This window comes from Musa acuminata, chromosome BXJ3-1 (assembly GCF_036884655.1).
Source record: "Musa acuminata AAA Group cultivar baxijiao chromosome BXJ3-1, Cavendish_Baxijiao_AAA, whole genome shotgun sequence".
Lineage (NCBI taxonomy): Eukaryota > Viridiplantae > Streptophyta > Magnoliopsida > Zingiberales > Musaceae > Musa > Musa acuminata.
In genome coordinates this window covers 14369556-14390799 of record NC_088349.1, presented here as the reverse complement: position 1 = coordinate 14390799, position 21244 = coordinate 14369556, and the positions used below count along the sequence as shown (strand labels likewise).

Here is a 21244-nt window from a genome sequence, read left to right as displayed (position 1 = left end):
TCACCAATCATCTCAACTTAGCCATCCAAATATACAAATCCAATTCATTCTTCTCTAAGTTTCCAACTTTACCATCATATAGCCTAACTCGAAATCCAACCCAAGCTAATAGCAAAGCCCAATTGCAGGACTCAACATGAAATATTTCTTGGTCACCAAATATTACATGCCTTCTTGCGTCCAATGAATACTTTATGATACTAAGGTCCATCTTATATACTAACGTCACAAATTAATCAAGAATAATATCATCGACAAATGATATTTATCGGATCAACAAGAATAATATCATCGCCTAGTAAAAGATATGTGTTGATCATTTTTTAATATTTTTCTAGTCTTCTTTCGTGATGATTTTAAGACTATGTATATACTATCGTATCTACACTAAATGCATTACTATAAATCAATACCATGTCGATTTGAGCCTTAATCAATATATAAAATTTTAAACCCTAAATATAATTTTTTTATCTTAATATTGCCTCTATCCAATTCTCATTCGATTTAGATAACATGTTATTGATTTATAAAATACCAAACCTTGAATACATAAGTAGATCCTGATAAATTGGGCAATACCCTCGATACAAGGTGGTCTGTATGGTCGATAAGCTACACCGACATGTATCATTAGGTATAAGACATTTGCTAAGTAATTTTTTTTAATTTTTTAGATTTTAAAGATTTTTTTAAACCTTGATACTTATGAATATACCAACACTAAGATACAAAAGTTATTTAGTATTAGCCTAAGCCATGACCGATAGAGACTCTACAAAATTACTATAAACCTTGAATATAATATTTTATCATAATATTATTTCCATCCAATCTCATACTACATACATATATATATATATATATATACGTAAAATTGAGAATCTTGAATATAGTATTTTATCTTAATATTGCCTAAAGAAAAATTGGATGGAGTTTTTTTCTTTACACAAGAAAGCTTCATTGATATCATTCAAAGGCGAGTGACATTTCATGAAGCATTCATGAAGGCCACAACGGGCGATTGAATTCTTCTTCGGCCGTATAGAACTCGTGATTTAGAGTCGTTATATGGCCTCCTCCGACTTCGTGGCAATCCTTCGTAATTTAAGTCAAATTAGGAGGGCGTATGCGCTTCCGTTATGTTCGTCGCGGGAACTGCTCGTCTTCGCTCTCTCCACAAACCTTCCAAATATACACACAGACACACAGAGAGAGAGAGAGAGAGAGACGGGAACGAAAGACGGAAGCTACGAGAATGTCGGGGATGAAACCGGCTCCGTTCTGGAAACAAGTTCGTCTCTCGTTCTTGAATTCCTCCGATCGAGGAGCCGATCGATTGAGGGAGGCGTCGCCGCTGAGGGCTGCCGAGGAGGAGGAGGATGACGAGGAAGATACCGCGCTGGTGGCGGAGGTCGAGTCGGTGGCGTCATCCTCGACGCCGTCGAGGACGGCCTCGTCCAGTTCCTCGATCGTGGAGTCGATCCGTGGGTGCGGGCTCCCGGGTCTGAGGGTCGGTAGAGGGGACCTCCGGCGGCGGGTCTTGATACCGGACCGGTTATTGGCGGGCATGGTGGAGGCCGTCAGGTCGAGGAACCTCTGCGCCGCGGAGGTGGCGGCGTTGGAAGGCGGGCATGGGGAGGAGGATGCGCCGGAGGCGCCTCTGGTGGTGTTCGTCAACTCGCGGAGCGGGAAGCGCCATGGCCCCGTCCTCAAGAGCCGGCTCCAGGAGTTGATCGGCGAGGACCAGGTCAGAGCATCCAGACTAACGATCTTTCTCTTCCTTCTATTCGTCGCTCCTGTTTTAATGATCTGAAAGATTTACAAACAATGAACAGTAAACAAATACATACGAATTATTCTGCACGGATCGGATACCACCAGGTATATTGTGGAATTCGAACGAGGGAATGCCAGTGTTGAAGCTTTATTCCAGTGGATAACGAATTTGGTGTTGGGCTTTTGTGATTGCTACTTTTACTTGACTAATTACTGAGAAATTGTATTCTTCATTAGGCCTGCTTATTGAATTGTAATGTTCTGATGCTTCCGTTGCAATTATGATGTTCATACCCTAGGAATCCGTAACAAGAGACTTGTGAATGCAGGTCTTTGATCTTTCGGTCACGAAGCCTTCGGATTTTGTTCAGTATGGTTTAGCTTTCTTGGAGAGGTTGGCTGACCTAGGCGATTATTGTGCAAAGGCTACTCGTGAAAATTTGAGAGTCATGGTATGTCGTTTCAAATTAATGAGGGATTACGCAAGCTACATTTCTTCTTTTAGTGCTGGTCTATTGCAGTGTCACAATGATAATCAAATTTTTTTGTTTTATTTATCTTTGCTAGGGTATAGTAATTGTTTTTGCATTTTTTTTAGCTAATTTTACATAATTCTGAGAGAAGCATGCCATGATCAGCTGAAAGTTTTTTTGGTTAGGATGCCAATGATCTTTACAAGGATTAATTAATGCCGGTGTTGTGGGAGTATGTGTAACCGTGAGAATCATCTTTCTTCTTGGTAGGTTGCAGGAGGGGATGGTACAGTAGGCTGGGTGTTGGAAAGCCTCGGAGAACTTTATGTGCAAAACAGAGAGCCGGTTCCTCCAATTGGTATCATTCCACTTGGGACAGGAAATGATCTATCTAGGAGCTTTGGTTGGGTATGGAGCTACCTTCTCTTTTCGCTTTGCCTACAAAATATGCGAGGTTACATTCTAACTTGTTTGAAACATTTATACTTAGGGCGGTTCATTTCCTTTTTCATGGAAGTCAGCTGTGAAAAGGTCATTATATAAGGTTATTACTGGCCCAATTTGTCGGCTTGATAGGTAAAATTCTCCTCGTATGTGCGATTGTACCATTTTAAATATGATGGATAAAAAAATCCATACGTAGGATTATTGTTATGGTTATGCATTCCCTATTCAAATCTATATATCTTCTTTAGAATCTTGATCTTGCTTCTTGGTTCTTTAAACCTTCATTTAGCAAACACTACCATAGTATTGTACAAAGATGATCTTTGTTTTCTTAATATTATGACTTATTAGATCCTTATGTATTTGCTAGATTTGCCATTGTCATGTCAATCTACGAACCATTCAAAGATCATAAACGGATATACTAAAAGCATAACTAACTGATCAGTATTGATCATACTGTGGAAAATTGTTTGTCCAAACATATAACATGATGCACCCTTCAACTCACTAATATCTGCAAAAATAGATTAATAAATGTCATGGCGTTTTCGACAATTTTCTAAAAGGTGGGACATAAAAAAAGGTTTTCCATAGGTCTCAATATGTATAGTCTGAATTGTTCCTTGTTTTTAAAAGATGTTCTAGATACTATTTAGGAATTCAAAAGCAAGGTAAGGAATATGATAGCTTTATCTGTTTTTGGTAGCATTAGATATTCTATGAATGATATCTTAACTAGGGTTTGTCTTATCGATCCGAATTGGTGTATTGACCAATTGACAATACAGTATATATTACCCTGTACTAATGTACCATGTGTCGGTACGATCGAGTGTATCAATGGCACAAGAAAATAGCAAAAAATAGCTTTAATTTTTTTAAAACAATAAAAAAGGTTAGATTAGAGGTTTTAAGTTGGGAATAAATATAAATTTAGTAAAAATAATCTAAATTAGGAAAGAATAATGGTATATATGTTTTTTGGGCTTTAAGAAGTAGTTTTGTGGTATGTTCCAAACCATTCCTTAATTGATATTGAATTATTAGATTATGAGTTAAACAACTTAAAATTTAGAATTTAAATAAATCAAGTAATTGATCAATGACTATACTTGATTTTACTACAAGAAAAAAAAAAGAGAACTCCATGGGCAATGGATCAAGGTCATCGATCTTATGTATTTATATATAAATTTGATATGTTTGTCGGATCTAATCCTGAAATTGATCCCATGATATAATATACTGATACACTATATATCACTAGTGTATTAATATGATGATGGTCGTAGTCTGATCGTCGTGAACCACACGTGTTTGTGGCGGCTTCTGAGGCAAGTACAATTATGGCAAGTATTGATATAGAGGTTGGAGAATGCTAGAACTTATACTTTTGCCATTGATTTGCTACTTCGTATCATAAGATTGATTATCATATTGCTACTCGGAGAAGAATGACCAACTATCAGTGTATTTCTAATGGCCATAAGATTCTCCATAATATGTTAGCTCTGAATACGAGCTTCGCTCTATGTCTATGTCATGTAGGCTCTATCATATCTACTTAAAATCATCCACTACCTTCCCCTTTCTCTTCCACGTATAAAATTGATCAGTACCTCATCGAGCTCCATGATCTGAATTTTAAGTAGCATGCATAAAATACTGCTCCTTGGTCTACGTACGACCATCAAACTATGCAGACAGGACCATCGAATCCCCAATATCATTGCTATCATCGATCGCGGCACTACTACCCATGTTGTTGTCATGTCTCTGAACCGAGTGGGTTCCTGAATACGATTGAGAAGGCATCTCGTTATTCTACTTGATTCTTTCCAATAGTGCAACTAAAGCTACTGCCTTCCCCTTTGCCTTTACCTTTGTACATTGGGCAAACGACTTTGACGGTTGAGTGTCTCTAGTTTCTCGAATAGTCTGACTCGATATTGTTTGGTTCCTTCCATCACATTCCGATCGAGGGGGATCTTCCCCCGCTAGGGATGTGCTTCCTCTTCTTCTATTGCCTTAGTGATAAAATGTGAAGGACGTGGAGGATCTCCTGTCTCATCAAGTAGAGGATCCTCTTAGTTCTCCACTGCTTTGACCCACACTAACATCAACTATGAATATTCGTTGTAGTATTTAATGTTGATAGGATCAATCTCTGGTTTCTCTAGCTCCTTGTGTAGCTCGGCACACCATAACTATAGCCACATGTTGTAGTAGATATATACTAGTTTTTTTAATCGTTTATACGATAATCTGTTGCAGACTTTTGTGTGAATCAATATGAACGTTGACCAATTATGTTCACAACCACTCGATGTCGTCGTCTGTTTATGTACACAGACAACAACCTTCCTTAAATTTGGTGTGTCCCTTTCAAATTATAGCTACCACTCAACTGCAAAAAGATATAAGTAAGATTTTATTAACATAACAAATAATTAATATGAAATATAGTTTATAATCAATATGTGTGTAATTTTCTCTTACTAGGAACCATATTGTAATGATACAATACCACTACATCGTCGAAGAATGAACCGATTGTTTCCTAGAATAATTGATGCTACATAATAACATCGACTACATTAGTAGTGTTTGGCAAGAGTCGATATATAACATTTCTTAATGTCGACAATAAATTTGATCGAGTTCCAAAACTATACCAAAATTAAATGGTCGAAATTTAGATACTACGTTGCAAGACAAATAATTTTATTAGTAAAATAATTAAATATTAAAAATTATGAATTATATTATATTAAATATGAATTTACTGACATTATAGATATCTTGGTCCATATAAACTTTGATCCTGCGATCAGTGATATGTAAGTATTGCTCAGTCTTAAAATTATTTGTGAATGCTTTCTTGACATCCTCTTTTGTTGTAATCGACATATGTTTAAGATAAAGCATTGAAGGATGCTTATCTATATCAACCTTCTGAAAGACAATATAAAGTGGTTCCACTCCAATTATAATTTTATTCACGACATCTCAAAGTCTAGAAGAAAGAGTGGTATTTTCTATCTTTTTTCTATCGCTTGATCTCGAATACCTGGAATCGGATCATTCCTATGAGATAACCATTGTCTTGGGGCCTTGCCTCTTTTGTTGTATTGACCTTAAAGCAATGAAATTTGTAGCAAGCCGAGTGATTCCAAGTCAGAGTATCTCACCATTTGTATACTTTTGCATCAAAAAGTAGACTCAATAATAATTATATATAAATTTTGTGATCGATTATATTCGAGTTATACATTTGCTGATTGATGATAGTTTGCCAAGATCCTTCAATATTAGATTCATGCAATGAGCTACACATAGAGTTTAAAACAATATTTTTCTTTTTTCATCAATTATAAACCGACCTTCTTGAAATTAACTCTATAATCGGTGACTATTTGGACAATGTACTGTGGTCCAATCTCCTCTGTCACGATGTCCATCAGGTTTGCAATATAGTTTACATCTTAAATCTTGTTGGAAGCATTAAGTGACTTATAAAAAATTACAAATTTGTTGTTGATGATACTCATTCTTGTTGGCCCTGTTCAGTTGTCGCATATCATTGTCACCTCATATTCGTCCTGCTATCTCTCGAAGGATTTGATCCAATCATTCAATTCTGCCACCTCTTCATCTAAATACATGTCGTGGATCTCCTTCAGTGTTGGAGGTTGGAACCTCATGCTACCCTTTTAGATAAAGTAGACAATGCTTTGATTGATAATATGGACCTTGGGTTATGTTCGTTAGAATTTTATAAAATTTGAACCATTTAGCTATTGTCTTCCCAGTATCCCACTTCTTTTCTTTTGTATATACATTGTCAATTCATGTTTGATTCGCTGTTTGTGGAGGATAGGCTTGCGGATCAATATCAATAATATTTGGTGCTGATCGCCTATCAAGCCCTCTAATAAAATCACGGATTCTATCCCGCCTTATACTACCAATCCAGCTCAACCGAGGAGGGGCCGTTGGTTGCCTCATGCTGGTTGACCTCTAGAGTCGATGTGGTGCAGACCCACTGCCATCGCCATGCTCCTATTATGAGTCAGGCCATCAATGCCTCATTTCTTCCTAGTACATGTACTGATACTCCAATAATGTATGAAAACCAGCTCTATGACTCAGATCGATATCATCGTCGTGACCCTCATATTCATCATAAATCAAAGTAGCCCTATAATATTCTTCCTTAGCTCTTTCTTCTTTTAATTGTATCGTCCCTTGCCTGTAGTAACTTGTTTTGAAATGATTTACAGACCTCCGTTGGAACCTTCTTGCATTTTATAATATCGCGATACCTGTTGGCCAAATGCATATTCACCCTGGTGATTCTTCCACTCTTGTCGATGTAGTCGTAATAAATGCACTACCAATGATGACAGTTCCCGTATATCTTTCGGGTATGTTCTCAAGCATTATCATGTGTCTATTCCTTTGGTTGCATATTCCTACCAAAATTAAATCAAATAAGCAAGCTGTGATTAACCCTAGTTTGGAATAACAAGATACAGATGAACCCTATTTTACCACTATAAATATGTTAATCAACATATTTGACATTAAATATATAGAATTGACTCAATATAGGTTAAATTACGATGAATTCATAATTAAATACACTAATCACAATATTAAAAATACTAATTACTCTATAATTAGCCCTCTTTTATCATAATAAACATATCAAACACTCTAATAAGTAATAACTATTAAACACATAAAATTGACCTAATAAAGGATCAAATAACGATAAATTTATCATTAAAGACACTAATTACAATATTAAAAAAACTTAATTAAACCCTAATTAGCCCTATTTTACAACTATAAATATGTCGAACACATTAAAAGGTATTAGATACATAAATTTGATCAAATATAGATCAAATTATAATGAAATCATTATTAAATACACTAATCACACCATTAACATGGTTAATTATTCGCTAATTATTCCTCTTTCACCACTATAGACATGTCAAACACTTTAATAGGCATTAAAGATATTTAGTTGACCTAATGTGGATTAAATTTTAATTAAATTAGCATTAAATACACTAATCACAATACTAGCGTAGTTAATTAATATCTAATTAGTCCTTTTTCACCACTATAAATATGTCAAACACTTAACAGGTATTAAAGACATCAAATTAACCCAATATAGATTAAATTTTGATTAAATCATCATTAGAAATACTAATCATAGTGTTAAAATTTTTAATTAAACTTATTATACCATCACAAACATATAAATCACCTTAATATGCATGAAATACAAAAATTTAATCCATTAAATAATTTGACCTATTAAGTGTCTGATTTTAAAAAAATCAACATTAAATACACTGATTATAACATTAAAGACCTTAATTACTCCCTAATTAATTCTAAAAGACCATCATAAAGACTTCATATAATATATTAGACATTGAGAATATATAATAGGCTTAATTACCTCATAAATCATCAAAAATCGAGAAAAAAATATATATCTTTGATTAGAGAGTTTTTCCTCTAACTTAGGTGTTAATCCTCTCTAATTAGCCTTCCAAGCTTGATCTAAACCATAAATTATAGCTTTATAAAATTTTAAGATAGTGCAAATGTAAAAATGAGAGAAAGAAGTAAGCAATAAAGAGACCAAGAGAGTAGAAGAGTTTGAGAGAGTGAAAGAGGGTGAGAGAGGGGGAGGGAAGGGTTTAAAAACCCTTTTAAATAGATTTAATCATTGGAACTGGTCAGATCTGAGCCGTCCATCGGTAGCGATTTAAATTTGATTGTTACTAATCGGTATAGGTCAATAACGCTCGGATTTCAATCGTTTCAACTAGCACAGACCCTTATCGAGCGATATAGGGCCATTTAGCATATACCACCTGGTACAGGGTGGTCCATGTACCAATCCCCTATTGGACCGATATGCACAACTTATATCAGGCAGCAAAGATTGAAATTTTATACTGTATCGGTGTACCGAGCCTTGCTCGTTACGATACGGTACGGTGTACCAAGTGGTGCGCCTAATTTAGGCGTAAAATCCTCCGAAAATACTTGAAAAATAGAAAAAAAAAAGTTACGATATCGTTTTTAAGTTAGAAATAAATATACATTTAGTATAGGTTTAGAAAAACCAATATAAATTAGGTAAGAATAGTGTCACATATTTTTTTCGAGCTTTAAGGAATAGCCTTATGTAAGGTTCGTAACTTCAGTCCGTTACGGATTACCCTTCTATTAATATTGAATTATCTACAGAAAAATTATTTGAATTGTTAGATTATTTTATTACAACATAAACTTTAAGGTTCAAATGAATTAAGTAATCACATATGTAGATATACCTGATTGCTAATTCTACCACCAAAACGAACGATGGGCTTCCACGGGTGGTGGATCGGGGTCTTCAATCCTATATATCTGTATATTAATATGATATGCTTGTTGGAATCAATCCTGAAATTAATCCCACGATATAGTGTATTGATACACTATATGCCATTGGTGCATCAATATAGTGATGATCGTAGGTTGATCATCATGAATCATACGTGTCTGAGGTGGCTCCTAAGGTATGTATTGGTGAATGTCAGAGCTTCTACTTTCACTACTGATCTACTGCTCTGTATTATACTATTGCTTGAAGAAGTATGATCAACTATCACCGTACTACTGTTGGCCATAAGATTCTCCTTAATACGACGATTGTGAATACAATAAGCTTCGTTCTATGTCTACATCATATAGGCTCTATCGTATCTGCTCAAATACACTAATTATGTAATTAGTATATTTTAATGATGATTTAATCATATCTGTCGATTAAATCATCATTAAAATCACTAATCGTAGCATTCAATAACTTTAATAAAACCTAATTAAATGTATTTTACCATCATAAATATGTGAAACATATAAAAGAAACATTAAATACGTAATTTTGATCCAATATAGATCAAATTATGATGAAATCATTATTAAATACACTAATCACATAATTAACATAGTTAATTACCCATTAATTACTTCTCTTTCAATACTATAAATATGTCAAACACCCTAATAGGTATTCAAGATATTGAATTGACCCAAATTCGATCAAATTTCTATTAAATCATCATTAAGATCACTAATCACAGCATTAAATAACTTTAATAAAATCTAATTAAACCTACTTTACCATCATAAATTTCTTTCAATATTTAATATGCATGAAATATAAACATTTGACCTATTAAATGTCTAATTTCGAATAAATTAATATTAAGCACACTAATCATAATTAATTACTCTCTATTTAAATAAAAAGAATACATACCTCTTGATTAAAAAGTTTTTCCTCTTAATCCTCTCAAATTAACCTCGATTTAATTCACAAATCGTTAGTTTGTAGAGTTTAGGAGAGTGCAAATGTGAGAATAAGAAAGAGAATATGAGAAAAAAATGAGTTTGAGATAGTTTAAGAGAGTGTGAGAGTGAAATGGAGTGAAATAGGGGGGAGGATGAATTTAAAAACCTGTGAGAAAGGGCTCTAACGATCAAATTGACCGTTGGAACACAGTTATAGGTTGGTAACGATCAAAATTTCGACCGTTACCGACTGTACCAAGCGGCAACGGTCGAAATTTCGATCTTTACCACCCAATACAGCCCCGTATCGTCCGATACTGGGCTATATCAAACGTATCGCCCAGTAATGGGCAGTTCGCGTATCGATCTGCTGGCGGACTAGTATTGGGCAGTACAATTCGAAATTTAAATCCATGTTGGGCAGTATGCCGCGACATGGCAAACCTTGATCTTAACAAATTAACATGAAAAAGTTGACTTGTTTTGATGTAGACAAAAATAAGTTTGATTATGTTCGAATTTCTAACCTATTTGTATCATACCATTGAATAAATATAAAAGTTGAAGGACCATGTTCTTCTTCTGTTTGTGGGCCAAATAATTCAACATGACACTGGTAATCAACTGTAAGTGTGATGCTAAGGTTCCCATAAAATATTAAATGGACATGTAGAATATATGCCTTGGCAATTATGAGGTGGGTAGTTCCAGTGTCATTCTTTAGCTACAATTTAATTCATTTATATCCTAATATGCATCACCATTTTTTTTAATCTTACAGCACAAACGTGTCTGATCTTGCAACTTTATCATAATGTTGAAAAGCAACACTTTTTTGTTGATGTGTTTTTTGTTTGACTGAACCTGTTGACAATATTGAATAATATGCTTCATCTAAAGGGAGTTGCTTTTGTATTTTGAGGATTATAGGTTTCTCTTTCTGTAATGTCAAGCATATTTATAAGAGCTTTGCACATACTTTATTTTGGAGTATCAAACATTAATAATATTATTTTGTTAAACTTCTTAGTGCATATCAAAATCTTAATGGTCTAAATGCAGCTGGCACATCACTGTCTCAGTTCCTGTAGAAGACATGATAGAACTGCCACACTCTCTCAGGCATCTGGGTGAAAGCACTTTTTTTCCAGTATGTTTCTTCTGCTGCAATCTTAGCTGCAGCTTTTGCCAAATTCTTTTAATTAATTTTTTAATCAATATTTTATTTTGTTGTGATAATATTTAAGAGTGATCCTTTGTAGCCAAATGTTTCAAGTTGCATGCGTCAATTCAAAATAGAGACAACCAATTCCATTAATTCTTTGACCTGAACATATAGCAAAAAATTCTACTAATTCTATTTCTGACCCCTCTAGCCAATGTTTCAAGTTGCATGCGTCAATTCAAAATAGAGACAACCAATTCCATTAATTCTTTGACCTGAACATATAGCAAAAAATTCTACTAATTCTATTTCTGACCCCTCTAGCCAATGTTTCAAGGTGCATGCCTAGTGAATGAGAAGAGCTGTAATTACAGGACTTATCTTGTATATCTTCTGTTTTCTAGGATCAATTATCAGCATCTCTTATTTATTCGTTTTTGACAAAGACAAATAATACACGATAGAAATAAATATCTTGTAGGGTTTGAAAAAACTGTTGATCTCTCTTTGTATTCATTCTCTCTTGGATGTCTTTTTTTTTTGGCTTTGCATTTCTTGTTTGCTCAACACCATTATTCTTTTACTTTTACCTAATGCTTAATAACAGTCAACGCATCTGAAAGCATGCACACGCTAACACTGAACTCCATTTACAGAAATGAAAATTTTCCTTACCCCTCATTTTCCTTTTGCAACTGAAGGAATTATTGGCTTTGGGGTTCATTAATTTGATAGTCAACAATTTAGAAAATTTTTTAGGGTTTCTTGAGGTGCTTGATTTTTTTTGGATCTTTATGGGATCTTCGTTATCATAACAAGCTTATCCTAGCATTTTGCCTTTTGATTTATTCTGTGTGAACTTTTTGATGAATTGTAAACTAAGTTTAGCCTCTCCAGCAAATGTAGGAAAAGAACTCATTTCCCCAACTTCTATGAAAATACTTGTGCATAGAAAGTTGATTCATCGTAAATAATCAATCTTCAATTGACAACATCATTAAGTGTTATTTCTTTCTGCTGCAAGTTTTCTGTCCCACAATGTGTTGCTTTTGTTTCTTATAGGATGGGGATATCGAGGGGGTGCTACCTGAAATGATTTCTTGCTTTGATGGGGTCTTCTACAATTATTTTAGCATAGGTATTGATTTTTTATCCCATGCGTAAACATTTATAAACTTCTATCAGTGATGCCTATAATGAAAATATTGAACTTTTCCCTGAGTGTTAATCATGACATAATATAATTCCAGACTTAATTCATCCTTTGATGATGATAAAGAGTAAAGACTCTGGTTCTGGCACTAGTTCAACAAGATATTTCATCTTTGCTGGGAAAACCAAACTATCTAGATACCTTTTTTATTTTATGTGAAGGCTGAGTATCATATACAACTTGTTTTTCCATTTTTAACTTTATCTGGCTTATGTATGAATATGTGTTCCTTTCTGTAGTCATGTATGCATTGTTACATAGATTATGATTTCCTGTATTTAATAAACTGTTGCTTGCAAAGTTACCATATGTTTCCTTATCTTTTAGTTTCTGTGCTGTAATGATCAGTTTCTTTTCTGAAAGACACTACTTTTGTTCTCATATTCTAGGAATGGATGCTCAAGTTGCTTATAGTTTCCATCATTTACGTGATGAAAAACCATACCTTGCACATGGACCATTAGCAAATAAGGTATGGTTTTTATACTTCTGTTCCATTTAACATGTAAACAGTTTAAATAGTAATTTTTTTGGATCAACCTCAACATTGACATGGTTTATGCATAACTTCCTAATAATTGTACCTCTGAATAACTTAGAATATAGTGATCGTCATGAAGATTGTAGTTTGCAATTTTGCCCCCATACTACCAAGGTTTTTAATCTCGTACCATACCGGTGTATTGAGCTCTGCTTGGTATGGTATGGTATGGTATGGCTACCGAGCGCCGAGCGATACACCTAAATTAAGCATAAAACCCTCCGAAAATACATGAAAAATTGAACAAAAAAATTTATGATAGGATTTTTAAGTTAGAAATAAATATGCATTTAGTATAGTTTTAGAAAAACTATTATAAATTAGGTAAGGATAGTACCGTATATTTTTTTTGGGTTTTGAGGAATAACCTTATGCAAGGTTCGCAATTTTGGTTTGTTCCGGATCATTCTTCCGTTAATATTGAATTGTTTATAGAAAAATTATTTGAATTATTAAATTATTTTGTATACAACTTAAACTTTAAGATTCAAGTGAATTAAGTAATCACATGTGTAGATATACTTGATTCTACCAACAAAACGAACGATTGGTCTCCACGGGTAGTGGATCGGGATTCTCGATCCTATATATCTGTATATCAATATGATATGTTTGTCGGACCTAATCCTGAAATTGATCCCACGATATAGTGTATTGATATACCGTATGCTGTTGGTGAATCAATATGATGATGGACGTAGGTCGATTGTTGTGAATCACATGTGTCCGAGGCAACTCCTGAGCCATGTATTGGTGAATGTCAGAATTTCTACTTTCACTACTGATATGTTGCTCCGTATCATACGTCATGATTAAAATGTTCTTCCTCTTAATCTTCTCAAATTAGTCTCCTAAATTTGATCTGGTCCATAAATCGTTGTTTTGTTGAGTTTAGGAAAATGAAAATATGAGAATAAGAGAGAGATTGTGAGTAAGAATGATTTTGAAAGAGTTTAAAAAAGTGTGAGAGTGAAATAGATTGAAAGATGAGAGAGGAAAGGGTATAAAAACCCTTTAGAATGCCTCCAACGATCAAATTGACCATTTGAAAACCAATATAAATCGGTAACGGTCGAAATTTTGACCATTGCCGCCTGGTAGCGGGTGGTCTGTGTGCCGATTTGCTAGTAGACCGATACATACCGCCGATATCGGGTGGTACAATATGGTATTCAAATCCTTGCATGTTACCATTAGCAAGAACTTGTTTCAGGTGCTTATCATAAGGAATTTGAACTACTGCTTCAAATGCAGCATCAGACTGCTTGCAAATCTTCAATATCCATGGTTTTATTAGCTAAATGACAATTGGCATATAAAATTCGTCCCATTGCTTGTTGTGGGTTTTCATGACCCTGCTGCACAAAAATGGGATATCGTAAGAAATGCAGGTACAAATAAGTATCTGCAGCCTCAACAAACTGTTAGGACTGCACTAGTTCTGGCTTTCTAATCAACATCAGGGATTCAAATAACTGCTTCAAATACAATATCAGGTAGCACAGCTTGCCAAACTTCAATATCTACAGGTTTATTAGCTAAATGGCAAAGGACACATGCATTTCATCTCATTGCTTCTGGTGAGTTTTTGTAACCCTGCTGTGCAAAAATAGGATACGTCAAGAATGCAGACACAAATAAGTATCTGCAGCCTCAACAAACTGTCAGGACGCCAATAGTTCTGACTCTGTTATCACCATTAAAGGATAATTATGCGCTGCTTTTTTTTTAAATAAGGAAATGACCGCCTATACTTTAGCACATTAGTAATGTATTAATACACTATCATGTGGGCAAGCATAAGAATGTTAATTGAAATCATAATGAATCACATTTATAGTATGCAAAATTGATAAGTGCATATTCTTTTCAGTAGATTGGCAATGGTAGTGAGTTAACTGTGATATATGGTTAGCATAGTCAGACACAACCAAGAAGTTATGGAAAATCCAAGTGAGGAAAGGGTAATAATTGAAACATAGACCATCTTTAAAACTTGACCAAAGAATTACAGATACATAGGAAGTATGACTACTAGACGCTAGACTGTTTTATGCATACTGCCATAAGAATTTGCTTTATTAGGATTTAGGAGCCCAAGTGATCAATCCGATTTTGGTGACTTGTGGGCAAAAACTGCATAAATATGTCTAGTTACTCAACATTCTTTGAGAAAAATAATACAGACCGTATTGGTGATGGTACCAAGAAATGGGTGAGTGACATATGTAACTTGTCTCTAGCATAGTACTTTAAGTGATTATCAAAAGCTGCTGGCAAATTAACTAGCTTTTTTGCATAATTTACAAGGTCTTTGGCTGAAGCTTAATAGTAATTTTTATTTCTGAATTCACATAACTCACTTTTGGACCAGTCATGCTTTACCTTTATGTTTGGTATTGATTTTAATGTTAAATGAGATTTTCCTAAAGAATTGTGGAAACCTTACCTTAAATGCCAAAAGTTGCTTTCTTCATCCTTTTCATGGGAAAACCAATGTGATGACACTTTGGTTTACCATCTTTTGCATATTATAGTGCCACTAATTCTTTATGTATTCTGTTTGAATTTCTAAATTATAATAGTTACATCTTAACTTGATTTCCATAAGACTATTCAGCATGCTAGATTTCCTTTGATGTTTGTTTGACAGTTGATTTACACTGGATATAGCTGCAAGCAAGGATGGTTTTTTACACCTTGCATGAGTGATCCAAGTTTAAGGTTTGTGTCTGCCTTGTTACCAGCAATAACGATGCTTTCTTTTGGAAATATTGCTTCCACTAGATAATTTATTATGAAACTTTAAGTTGAATTATATCAACCATTAGCTACAGTCATCGTGTATTATGCAAACTTGTCACAAAACAGCCATTCTTAAGTATGATCTATGCAGGCCACTTTGCTTCATATTTTGACATTCAACACAAGTACATAAACATTTTATTTTGAATAATTGGAATTGGGTTTAGGATTGTTCATAGGATTTAGGATCAGATCAGCTTGTATCAATTAGATTGCTTGGGAATTGTCTCATCTAATAGGATTAATGAGATCAATAAGAAATCATTTTGGCTGGAACAGGCAGGACTTGGCCTGATTAATCGGTTGAATGGTCAGAAACTGATTTGTAGGAAGTCGGTTAAGTTCAGCAGAATAAAAAGATATTGGTGATTTATCTGACAATCTTCAAAAATATTCAAGGGCTCCTATTTGGTTGATACGAATACCAGATCAGAACAAGGTTGTCCAATCATGAATTATGGTCTTATTTGGATTAACAGTGAAATGCTTAACTATTTGATCACTCAGCTGCCCCAAGCTTCCCTGGATATCTCCTCACTCCACTGAGGATGATCTGTGTATTTTGCTTGTTCTTTATGCTTCTTTTCCCTTGTTCAAGTAACCAAAAAGAGGCTTTTCCCTTGTTTAAGTAGGCAAAAAGTGGTGAGTAGGGAATACATACAGTGTTGATCATGAAAATAAGCACAATTTGTGACATTTTGACCTAATTAGTTTACTGATTTACCTGAAAAAATTAACATTTACTGTGTGAGCTGGGTCAAGCACTTTAAAGTTAGCCTTGAATCAGTTTCAACTGAACCACCAAGTGAATGGTTCCATTTGGGTTCAGACACGATAAGTTAACTGATACAATATCTATGTTAAGTTGGACTGGTGGCCCCAAAGCTCTCAAATACAGAGTTTTCTGAGGAATATTTAAATATTGTCAGCAAGATAGTATGAGATTCTCATAATTTTGGCAATTTAGGCTAATACCACCATCAGCAACAATGACTTGAGGAACATCATGTTAGTCTTCCCTGCATATTGAAGATTTTAGAGATGGTAAGTCAGTAACCATATTTTTAACTTTCATCATAGTGTAAAGTTGTTTGTTTTGAAGTTTAGAAAGAGAATTAGCTGAACTGTTACCTAGATAGTTAATTTTTTTTCTCCAAGGGTCATATCGCTGTGGTTTTTAGTAATTTGGAATCCTTTAGCATGAGAGGCCATCTAATAGTGGATTTCGGTGGATGTATATGAGAATAACTACAAAATATAAGATTCAGATGTTGGAAGATGTTTAAGGGAACATCATTTTTTAAAAATTATATTCCTTGAGTGAGGAACATTCCAGTCAAATTCGACATGCATTCAAGGCTTGTTTGCAAAGGATTGCTTTTTGTTCATCCTCCTTTTGAATGGATTGTTCATCCTCCTTTTAGTGGAGAGCTTCCTTTGTTCTCACCTCTTCTCCATTCTTATGTTGCCTGTGATGCTACATCTCAATGCCCCCATATGTTATTTATATTTTTATGTGACCTGAGAGTGATGGTACTAAAAGCAACACCTTGTGCTCTTGTTGGCAAGTATACTAAAAACTGTTTTATAGAAAGGAAATCATACAAATTAGTCTAGGTTGCACACATACTTGTCCTTTCCTATATTTCCTTTTCTGAGCAGGTCAAATTATTTAGGTAATTAAGAGTTTATGAAGTAAGGGGAGTTGTATAAAGGTTATGTATATTGTATACCAAGCTGATTTGCAACAGTATTTTTGAATTTAGATGGCTTAAAAACTTTTTTTTTTCCTTCTGTATCTTTAGATAAATGTCACTTAGATCTTTTTTATAGCTTCAAAATTGAATGTTGAAAGTTGGTGTTGTATGCCATTTCAGTTCTGCTTAAAATTTTGCAGAGGGCTCAAGAACATTCTTCACTTATCCATTAAAAAGGTTAACTGCTCAGAATGGGAACAGATTCTTGTTCCATCAAGGCAAGTTCTTCATCTTATATCCGAATCTCTTTCATCGATCAAAGTTTACTTTAAAAATTGATATACATCTGTTTTATTCATACTTGTAGGCTGTAGCATGATTTCTTTTTTCTTTTCTTTTGGTATCTACTGCACAAATGTTTCTGTAAAGGCATTGCAATTTACCCTTAGTTGGAAATTAATTCAGACTAAGTAATGGATGCAGTGTTCGGGCCATTGTTGCTTTAAATCTTCACAGCTATGGAAGTGGGAGGAACCCTTGGGGTAATCTAAAACCAGAATATCTGGAAAAGGTGAGTAGACACTTGAGCCTCATAGAATGACGTCATATCTTTGATGTTGCTTCTGTGAGCTTTGTTTATAAAGTCAGATAATAGCTAGATGTTCCAATGCTTTGAAGTTCTTGGATTTTGTCAAATAATGTATCTTTATAAGTTATTCCAGTGTGTCTGATGTTTGTGCTTGATCATTTATTAAAATAATCTTACAACAAATATTCTCTTTTCCATATGTCTTGTCCTGTCATCACACAATTCAGTAATAAGCTTAATTAGTGATGAAACAGAACTTCCATGCAAAAACATACTGCTAAAATTTTCAAGTCTATGACCTCTTTCCTATGCTAGCTTTCTTTGTTGTTTCCAATAATGTATTATCATTGTTTTTCTGAGTAATGCAAAATTTTGGAAACTGAACAAAAGGTTTACTTTCTTTTCTGTTTTTCCCTGCAATTTGGTATGGTTTCAGCTTCTGTTTGATTTAATTTGAAATTTTTCCTAAAACAGAACTTAACCATCATGCCATCATGTGTACCTACTCATCAATGGCTGAAGAAAATGTTAGGGGTATTTCATGCCCCTGATCTTTGGAGAAAGAAAGGATAACTTGCACATAATTCTTTAGCCTGTCAGCACCCACTTGCTAAGTTTCATAATCAAATGGTTTCACCAGGCAAGGAAGAGAAATACTGGGTGCTTGGCTGATCATAAATGCTCACTTTATTCATCTCCTTTTATCTATTCACTATATTTGGTTTTACATATACCAAATATATGTAAATGTCTATTATCCCACTTTTGTCGAGACAGGTGCTTGGCACTTGTCGAGAGGATCTGTTAAATGTCTATTATCCCACTTTTGTGTTGCTTCCTGTTGAAATTTTTTGTGGTGTTGTAACTAGTGTTCAACATATAGAATTTGTTTTTTGGAACTATTTATGCTGTGTTTAATATAGGTCTATTAGACAATTTACAGGTACTTTTTTTGCTGCATGGAAGGTAAATCAACTTCTATATGTTTTACATAATTAGGAGTTAGGAGTATCTACAAACACTTTGGCACTTTATGAATTAATTACTGTATGAATTAATGAGCAGGTTTGGTGTCATTTGTCACAACTAATAGGCCATGGATCTCAATTTTTATCATTATCCTCATTGTCATCCATTATTCATGTCAATCATTCTTTATTTTTGTTACTGTAATTTTTGTTATGTTTAGAGGCTTTGGAGGTAGAGCTTATAGTTCCAATTTTTCTGCATAGTCGCATGAAATTATGACTACATTTTGTACTATCCATCTCTTGCATTTCCTTTCCAGAGAGGCTTTGTTGAGGCCCACATGGATGATGGCCTGCTCGAGATATTTGGCCTAAAGCAAGGGTGGCATGCATCACTTGTTATGGTTGAACTTATATCTGCAAAGCACATCGCACAGGTATCTACGATATCTTGCCATTGTTCCTTGCATGTCATTTTCACCTATATTTTTTTGATAAAGTAATTACACAATGCAAAAAAGAAAAACCATCCACTAGCATTCTGCTTCAGTGACTATTTTTCTTTTTCTGAAATATGCCTTCATGTGTCTCATCCTGCCGGTAAAAATCATTCATAGGATTTTTATTAATGAAACATGAGACCCAGAATTATCTTTCTTTTATAAAGAAAAATAATACACCAAGAACTGTCTTAGAGTCTTTTTTGTCCTTATTTAGTTTATTATAAAAATGAGCTGAGAGTTTGTATAGAGCAATATAAACTCACAATTAACTAAATCTAGCAAACCAAAATCTTTGGAGGATGTTCTATGCATATACAAATGATTAATGTCTTAAAGTTGCATTTAGTTTGTCATCTGTAGATATTATAATTACCGTTGACATATCAACTTTTATATGAGATGCACTTTAGACTTTGATGTTTGTAGTTTGTACTCTATAGTCCATGCAGTTAATATATGATCACAAGTAATTCAACTCCAACTATCTAAAGAAACCTTTGGTTTGATTAAGTAGAAATTATACTTTAATTAATCTATTATTATTTTTCAGGCTGCAGCAATTAGATTAGAGATCAGAGGCGGTGAGTGGAAAGATGCATATATGCAAATGGATGGGGAACCATGGAAACAGCCACTGAACAATGAGTATTCATCATTTGTGGAGATAGAGAGAGTGCCTTGGCGGTCACTTATTATAAATGGGGAATGAGCATTTTGATATATTGGGCCAGGTAAGTAAATGCACCAAAGAAGTGCTGGGAAAGAAATTTTTTAAGCATTGCAGATTTTCTTTTTACTTTATCAAGCTTCAGATTGCTCTTTGCTCGAGCAGATTAGTAAATATTACAAATTGTACGTTTGGTGCCATAAATAAAACAATAAATAAATTCTGAAAGATCATTGCTTTTTGTGCAAATCTTGTCTCATTGTGAATTCTTCAAAAGAAGCTAAATATAGAAATTCGATATGTTATTGTGGATAAACATTTTTTCTGCTTTACCTTTGCAGATGCATAATAAAGTTAGCTGTGGACTTACTAAAGATTGGATCCTGATCCTCTCTGTCTTTTATCTCAACTATCTGAAGTTTTTTCATCAAAAAGTGAAAAAGAGTGACCCATTAAATTCCTATTAACTGTTACTGCATAATTGTTTCTGCTTCTCAGGGGCCTTCAGCAACATAAATGGCATCTTTCTAAAAGAAAGCATGTTGGTTGAACGATCACTCTGTGTCCAGTTGTGCAGTTCAGTCGGCCAGGTCCGACTCATGATTGAATAAGTGGGTGCCTGCTTGTAATTTATATTTTTTTCTGTTCATAAATCTAATATATTCAGTGCTAGTGTAAAAACTGGAATGTTGATTCCAAAGGGGCTTCAATTCTCCATTCCAAAAGGAAGCTGTAAGAAATTTAGTAACAGTTGGCATCAATGAATGCCAAATCAAATGTTTGGTTGGAAGGAAGTTGTACTATGTAGGATTGTCCTCAAAATTCCATTCACAGCAAAGTAAAACAATCAGTGCTATCCTGCTCCTGTGTAGGCCATATCACGAGCTTCTCGAATCTTGTTCCGGCCATATGCTAATCTTTCAGCTGCTCTGTTAATTGTATAAATGTGGTTTTTTGCATTTGAATTATTATGTAGAAGTAGCATTCTTTTAGCGTGCAGAATGTTACACATGGCTA

General features: G+C 34.3%; 1 protein-coding gene across 1 annotated transcript; it reads left to right on the top strand.

Annotated features, from left to right (window-relative positions):
• The first annotated feature begins 1201 nt into the window (after positions 1-1201).
• On the top strand, positions 1202-21021 carry LOC108951256 (diacylglycerol kinase 4-like). Its single transcript, XM_018818385.2, has 13 exons — positions 1202-1750; positions 2109-2231; positions 2523-2660; positions 2743-2828; positions 11142-11229; positions 12307-12382; positions 12847-12929; positions 15652-15722; positions 17701-17778; positions 17984-18071; positions 19378-19494; positions 20111-20291; positions 20726-21021. Exons 1-12 carry the CDS (start codon positions 1259-1261, stop codon positions 20267-20269), a joined length of 1599 nt encoding a protein of 532 aa, XP_018673930.2. The 5' UTR covers positions 1202-1258; the 3' UTR covers positions 20270-20291; positions 20726-21021.
• Positions 21022-21244: the final 223 nt, after the last annotated feature.